This window comes from Coffea eugenioides, chromosome 5 (genome assembly GCF_003713205.1).
Source record: "Coffea eugenioides isolate CCC68of chromosome 5, Ceug_1.0, whole genome shotgun sequence".
NCBI lineage: Eukaryota > Viridiplantae > Streptophyta > Magnoliopsida > Gentianales > Rubiaceae > Coffea > Coffea eugenioides.
The window spans coordinates 496,373-504,553 of NC_040039.1; the positions used below are offsets into that span (position 1 = coordinate 496,373).

General features: G+C 37.1%; 1 protein-coding gene across 2 annotated transcripts; it reads right to left on the minus strand.

Annotated features, from left to right (window-relative positions):
* Positions 1 to 2,521: 2,521 nt before the first annotated feature.
* On the minus strand, positions 2,522 to 6,985 carry LOC113772354 (ornithine carbamoyltransferase, chloroplastic-like). 2 transcript variants are annotated; one of them, XM_027316947.1, is made up of 5 exons: positions 6,681 to 6,985; positions 5,427 to 5,752; positions 4,586 to 4,717; positions 4,210 to 4,485; positions 2,522 to 2,943 (listed from the first exon to the last, which is right to left on the minus strand). In XM_027316947.1, the coding sequence occupies exons 1-5, from the start codon at positions 6,892 to 6,894 to the stop codon at positions 2,761 to 2,763; spliced, it is 1,131 nt and encodes a 376-aa protein (XP_027172748.1). In that variant the 5' UTR covers positions 6,895 to 6,985; the 3' UTR covers positions 2,522 to 2,760. The 2 variants fall into 2 exon arrangements, with proteins under 2 accessions (XP_027172748.1, XP_027172747.1); XM_027316946.1 differs by having other exon boundaries at positions 5,427 to 5,761.
* Positions 6,986 to 8,181: the final 1,196 nt, after the last annotated feature.

Sequence of the window (8,181 nt, forward strand, 5' to 3'; positions counted from 1 at the left end):
TATATATATATATATATATATATATATATATTTTGGTTTTTTTTCTATGGAAAAATTTTTCCTTTTTTTTTTTTTTGGAAACTAAAGCTACGGTGATAAGAAAAAAAAAAAAAAAATTTTTTTTTTTTTTTTTTTGAATCCTTACCTTTCCCGCGAACGTGACGCGGGCACGTCATGTGGGCAAGAGAGCTCCCAGAAGTTTCAGAAGTTTCTAATCGTGAGCGTCGTGCACATCACCACGCGGGCACGTCATGAGGGCAAGAGAGCTCCCAGAAGTTTCAGAAGTTTCTGATCGTGAGCGTCCTGCACATCACCACGCGGGCGCGTCATGACTGAAGGTCACCTACAAATCAGCAAAAACGAAAATTAACACCCAAAATCAGTCAAATTCAAGGAAGACAGATTTAAACTAACAAATAAAATCAAACAAACAACTAAAAGAAATTGGGTTGCCTCCCAATGAGCGCCTTTCTTTAATGTCTTTGGCTAGACATTATCATGTTTTGCTCATGGAGGATAAAATCTTGTGGCTCGCTTCAATGCTTCATCTTCAACGTGATCCTGGTAACCCTCATAGATGGAGTAATTCTTGGGCACACGAGTTACGGGCTTCCATGGACTAGTAAATGGCGCTAAACAAGTCAACAATGATCTGCATTCTCCACTCACTCCTCCATCACACACATTCATTGGTTCAAGATATTTTGCCATCTCCACTCTTAACTTATTCCTGTCATGAAATATTAAATTTTCTGGTATAATAAAATCAATTTCAGTAACAGGAGTTGAAGAATAGGAGTCAGGAAAATATTGATTAAGGAGTGGAGAAGATGTCACCGCATTTGGAGATTGTTCACTGGAATCGTTCACTTGAATGAGTTGATCCTGGGGTCTCATTTCTTGCACTTCAGCTTCCTTTTCAACTGCATCTTTAAATCCGTTTTCTTGAAACTCTTGCAGTTCCATGTCATTTGGCCGGACAATTGCACTCTCATCTTCCTCAAGATTGATATTGGTTTGTAAGGGCAATTCTTCAAGGTGAGCCTCTAATCTAGGGCTGCAAACGAATCGAGCCGCTCGCGAGCCGCTCGCGAGCGGCTCGAGTCAAGCTCGAGTCGAGCTCGTTATTAATCGAGCTCGAGTCGAGCTCGAGCCGGCTCGAGTCAAACTCGAGCTCGAGCTCGACTCAGAATATTAAGCTCGTTAGCTCGCGAGCCGGCTCGCGAGCTTGGGTATATATATATTTTTTTTATTTTTATTTTTATTTAATAATAAAATTACGTATATTATATATATATTTTTTTATTTTTTTATTTTCATAGTAAAATTACGTATATATCCTTAATATTTTATAATTTATTAAGAAAAAAATATTATTTTATTTATTTTTTTAAAAATAAAATAATTATTTTTTATTTTTTTTTGAGCTCGAGCTCGAGCTCGAGCTCGGCTCGACTTGATTCGAGTCGAGCTCGAGCTCGAAATTTGCCGGCTCGTCGAGCACGAGCTCGAGCTCGAGCTTGGTAAAATTTAGTTGAGGCTCGGCTCGATTAGCTCAAAGCTCGACTCGGCTCGGCTCGTTTGCAGCCCTAGTGCCATCCGCAATTCTCGTTTGGCTATTTGTCTTTGATCAATTTAGGGGCAAAAAAATCAAGCGCCCTTCATCTTCTTTTTGGGGGCAAAATATATACAGAGAGAAGAAGTACGAAGTACAATTTTGTTTCCTGCAAATGCTTTGCAGGCTTGCAAGCTTAGGTTGAAGAAGTACAATTTTGTGCAAAAGCTTTGTTTCCTGCAACTCCTTTGCTGGCTTGCAACCTCTGGTTGATTACTCAGAATTTTGTTTCCTGTCGGCTTGCAAATGCTTTTGGCCGAACAGCCTAGCAACATGACCTTTTTATTAAAGTGTGAAGGGTACAATAGGTATATCTGGTAAAAGTTTGTGATAAAAAATTATTTTTTGCAAGAAACACGCGCTTTTCCAGTGCGTTTAATACAAACGCTTTATATTTGATGATTTCCGTCGACTTTTTAGAATAATTCAAATCATAGGGTACCGACGCGTATGATATGAAACCACAGGGAATTTTTCTGTATAATAGCTATACCACAGGAGGCTTTTATATTTTTAACTCATTTTTTTGCCACAATAATAACATTTATATAACCTACTTTAATTTAATTTAAAGGACGAAGGAACTAATAGAGAAAGCCACTTGAAATGACAGCCACAATTAAATAGCAATTATATAATAAAATAAGAATTGAACTCTCGACCTCCCAATGGCTCAAGAAATTGTTGGTTTTTTATAATGTATATGAAATAGAAAAAGTTAATTAAAATGATTAAAATGATAGTTGAAAAACGTTTTTATGTAATTTTTTCAAATAATGTTTAGATTTTTTTTTTCAATGCGTAGTAATATTGATGGACCGTGGAGATGAATTTTAATAGGTTAAAATATATTCACAACTTCGTTTGTGAATAAGAAACCCTTTTTGTTTTCTAACCTTCTTGGTCTCAACAATCAACATCGGAAGATCCCTAAATTTCATCATCCAAGCAACAAAATATGGTTACAGAAAAGTTTAACCAGGAAAAAAAGAAAAAGTGTCACGATTGTTAGCTAAAATCTCTAACTGCAGATGACCACCCTAACTCATCATGGCTAAGTTTTCCAATTGCACCAAGAAAGAACCAGGAAAAAGGGTCGACTAAATGATATGGATCAATTGAAGTCCCTTAACTAAGAAAAAAGTTCATACTCCAAGCACATGAAGCATGATGGCATTTTGTGCATGCATCCGGTTCTCAGCTTGGGGGAAGACAATGGAGTTCGGAGCTTCAATAACACCATCCGTGACCTCTACACCTCTTTCTGCCGGTAAACAATGCATAAAATAAGCTTTTGGCCCAGCTACTTTCATCAGTTCCTCATCCACCTGCGAGTAGATATCTCGTCAAAAATAAGTACATTGCATTGGATTCGCTCACTTCAGAAAAAGCATGAAGTATATGTTTGTGTTCAAATGCTTCCTGTGTTCTTCCGATTATTTCCGTTTCACAGCAACCATTATCGAAAGTAATATAACACAATCCCTTGTTTAATGGAATGCTGGAAATATCCATGTTGCTAGTTTTCTGATTAGTCCAATCTTCATTACCTTTTCTGTGTTTGCTGCAAGTATAAGTTGCTACAGAGAAATGCAAAGCCACATTGTGTTGAGGATACGCCTCGCATCCTCGACACCCCCTGCTCCCCCTCACCCACAGGGAAAAACACACACACACACACACACAAAAATATTAGGCTTGTAAATTTTCAAAGCTCTTCATTTTGCCTCACATTTGCACCAACAAAAATTTTGTAAAATTCCAACCTACTCTCACATTGCCACCCATAAATATATAAAACTAGTACCACGACCATATTTGAAAAGTAAAAATACCACTTGAACAAGAAACAATTTCAACAACTTCAAATCTAGAAACAAACAAAATTAATGTAATATTTGTGCACACTTTTGTTTAGTTTGTAATAATCAAAACTTAAATCATGTGACATTGACCCTGTTGATTTGGCAACCGCACTGACTGCAGGGCAGCAGCTCTGCCATTGCAGAAAGACCATCATATAAACATGCTGGCGAACAACATTACTAATTTAACTATGCCAATATGTTTTATCAACATCATCTCATTTGACTGATAAATACAAAAACAATTCTGCTGCATAGTCCTCATGCACATGCATTTGTAAGAGCTTCTGTGGCTGTTTTTTGAGATACAGTCGCAAAAGACACTCATCACTCTCAAGTAGCGCATATTTGTTATCTTAAGTAGCTCATCCTAGCATCGTATCGTCTGAAAAGTTTAGCCGCTACCTGGCAACCCTAACAGTTAATGCCATCCAAGCCATAGAGTTCAAAAATTTGTATAACTTTAAGTTAGCAATATATTTTCCCAGTTATTCAGTTCTGCCATGTGGCTGTACTTAAATTAATGTTTTTCCTAAAGCCAAAAACATAGAACTCATTTATCTGAGAAGAATGGACACCTGCAGGTGGTAGTTAGGAATTTGACTAGTCTTATAGTCAATCACGTCTTAAAACATGCCTTAAAATGGTAGCAAGGCTTCATATTGTGGTCTAATGTGGTCCACTTGTCAGGCTTTACAGGTCATGCAGTAAGTAATCATGATTATATACCTGGAATCCTTGAAATACTTGATGGCGATATGCAGCTTCTTCTTTTTGACCCATGCTAGCCCAAACGTCTGAATACACAACATCAGCTCCTATAACAGCTTCTTTGGGATCATGAATTATCTCAATCTTGCTGACTCCAGTCTGTTGTGCTTTCTTAACTGTCTCCTGATCTGGTTCAAAACCTTTAGGGCAGGCACAGACAAAATGAAAAGGAACAATTGATGCCAACAACAGCCAAGAATGCACAATGTTGTTTCCGTCTCCAACATAAACAACCTGGAATATTCAATTATCCAACAAAATGAGTGATTATTGAGAAATTTAATTTGACAACCAAATAAGTGCCCAGGTAAAAGAGCATATAGAAGAGGCACACCTTAGTCCCTTCCAGCTGACCGATGTGCTCAATAATGGTCAGTGCATCAGCCATAATTTGACAAGGATGATTATAATCTGTCAGGCCATTGATAACCGGAACAGTTGCATACTTAGCCAGATCAAGAATATCCTGAAGTCAGAGTGATTAAACTCAGGTAAATGTATATAATTGAATTCAGAAATCAACATTGCCCTTCTAAATAAGTGAACTGAAGCTTTGTACATCACCCAATTCAAAATTTTGCACTGTCTTCCAGGAGCTCCTACATATGGGGGAATGTAGTTGGTTCGGACTTTTTACTTTTAACTTTTCATGTGGGTATAAAAGATAAACATTATTTTAGACTAAGCAGAACTAGCACCCTCAAAGTAAATTCACACAACAAATGGACAAAATATTATGGAAGATGATGAAAATCAACTTATGAGTTGTCAAATAGACATACAGTCTAGACTAGCCAAAAACGACCACACTCGATTACCTACACAAAAAACAGGCGGCGCAGACAGTGGGTTGGCGATGGTACCCCGGGGGGGGGGGAGTGCAAGTGACTGGTCCCAGGTTTGAGACCTACCACTTACATAAAAAAAAAAAAAGGAACATACAATCTCCTGTCTGCATATTTTCAACAGAATTGGCTCAACAAGTAATTTCATTCGATGAAGATGGGAGTAGCAATGTAAAGAAAAAACAACTACTGCAGGATCATAAGGGTCATTCGAAATGCCTATCATATATGTGGAGCAAGATTTTCTTTTCTTTAAAATTCCCACATGCAGAGAAAATTGAAGATTCTCATACAATCTAAAAAATTTGGAGAGGTGTCTCACCAGCATACCTGATGAGCAAACACACGAGCCATAATGACATCATTATAGCCAGACAGAACACGAGCAACATCACGGGTTTCCTCCCGCTTACCCATCTGGATATCATCTGGTCCCAAGTATACAGCATGACCACCAAGCAAATTAAACCCTGTCTCAAATGAAACTCTTGTCCTCATGGATGGCTTGGCAAAAATCATAGCCATTGTTTTACCCTTAAATGGAAGATATGTCCTCTCCCCTGATTTTATCAGTGCCTTGATCTCTTTTGCCCGTTCCAAAATATTCAAAATTGTGGCTTTCTCAAAATCATTAATGTGTAGAAAATCTTTCAGACCTGAATTAGCTGGAACAGCAGAATATCAAAAAAAACACAACTATGAAAATTTTGGACCATCATTTGGACAAATTTTGAATGTGAGACAGATCTATGCCAAGACATGATTAGCAGCATCAATCTAACTCACTTTAGGACGTTTCTAAACATTTGAAAATCCAATTTCAGAGAATGTAGTGTATCACGTGCTATCAATTTAGTTATGATTTTTATAAAAATTTGTAAAGGCCTACTACAAAATGAACAATCTGCTTGAAATGAGAATTGGCCAACTGATGGTGCTTAGAATAACAAGCATATTAAGTTCATAAATCTTTCTAGATTTTCACTCAACAATAAAAATGACATAAGAGGAAAGAAATAGAAGGCTTCCAAGTCCAAATGTACAAAAGCAGGAGGTAAACAAAACAGACTTTGAGACTCTAGAGGACTCATGATTTATCGATACTTCCTAATGAGTTAACTGAACTAAAAAATTCATGCTAATTGAATTTATCCACAATATTTTTACAGGTAAGTAACGTTAAGAAGCATACTACATAAGCATAAAGATTTTGAATTAGAGGGGATAAGCTCTACTAATTCTGAAATAAAAGGATGAAAGCATCGACTAAATAATCTACGCTTTCAGGAATGTACTCAAAACTCCAAACGCTAATAGGCTAAATTCATCAGACACACTTAAAGAGCAAAAAAGATTTCTTTCCTTTTTTTAAAATCTTAAAAAAAATGAAAAGAAACCTTTAAACCCCATTACTTACAATCAAGAGCAATAAGTCTCCTCCTCATCCCATTGCTTGAAATGTATTCAAATACAAGTCAAAAGGAAAAACCAGCCAAATATTCTACAAACAGAGAAGAACCCACAAATTTTAAATAACATAAAAGAAGACATGATCTTTACAGAATCCGAACGATGGGGCCTGACCTTTCCAGTTCACTGAAGACGAAGGTGAAGAAATAGCAGAAAAGTTGGCTTGGCAGAAGACTCGTTGACGAATTGATGGAAAGCTAACCGGGGAAACGCCAGTGAGTTGGAGAGATTGACCGGAGGGATAGAAAGAGGAAGCTGATGAGAGCGATGATGGGTCCCTTGTTGATTCAATAGAGGGCAATTGAGAGAAAAGAGCATTGGCCGCCATAGCAGTACACTAGTGTGAAGCGAGCAGAAGCTTTACTGTTCAGTCCTATTCCAGTAGAGTTGACACCAGTCAGTGTTTTAGCTTGTCAGTATCACTACTGTCCTGTTAACAATAATGTTAGTCAGAAGGTGTTTTATTATGTAATTAGGGTCTGTTTGGTTGCACTAAGAATATTTTTTAAGGAAATGTAGGGTCTGTTTGGTTGGACGGAGGAAAATATTTTCCATCAAAGTCATTTACTTGGAAAATCACTTCCTTCTCCATAATTTTCTAGTGTTTGGTTATTTAGTGAAAATATTTTCCAAATTCCTTTTTTCATAATTTTCCGGTGTTTGGTTTGTCAATGAAAATATTTTCTGACTTCCTTTTTTTAGTGTTTGTTGATATGTTGCAAATGTTTTTCTATTCTCAAATCATTCATCTCATTACAAGTTATTTTTAGTTTCTATCCATTATAATCATATTGCAAGGTATTTGAAGGATGAACCAAAAGAATAATGTGACAGCCCATCTAATGGTCAAGACCCAATCGCACACAATCACGCATGCACACACACACACACACACAAAAACACATACGCACACAATCGCACCCAACTACACAAATTCAATAATGGTCAAGAGCCAATCAAATGTCAAATTTGAAAATTACCACCAGTACACAAATTCATAAATACACATGTACGAGTAGGCAAGTCAAATGTAGTGGGGGTGGGGAGGGGGCCGGAGCGTTGGACTTTGAATTGATATTTGATATTAGAATGAGGCCAGAACCAATGAGAAAGCAAGAAGCTACCAGTAGTCCATTACGGGAGGAACTAGAAATAATTAAAGCTTTTGGTAAACGAAAACCAAGGGGGGTTGGGGTTTGGTGGACAAACATAAAGAGAGAGGACTTTGTGGCTGCAAGTTCAAGAGTAACTACTCCTTATTTGGTCACAGCCCACACAAGAAAACAGGCAAAATATCATTCATATGTAGCATACCATGTGAAACAACAGTTCAAAATTAAAGTAGACACCTCCATATCTTGCTTTTTCTAAAGAAAGCATCTACTATATTCTTTCAGTTTATCTCTCTCTCTCTCCCTCTCTCTCTCTCTCTCTCTCTCTCTCTCTCTCTTATGTGATAGAGACCCCTAATTTGCTGACATCTCCCTTGGACCAATTGCATTGGTACCAGATTAATCAGCACTGTTTAGGACCACTGGTAACAAGCAGTAGGTTTGCAAAATTTAATTTGATACATATACATGTACTTTATATAGTTAAAAAAAAAAAAAAAAAA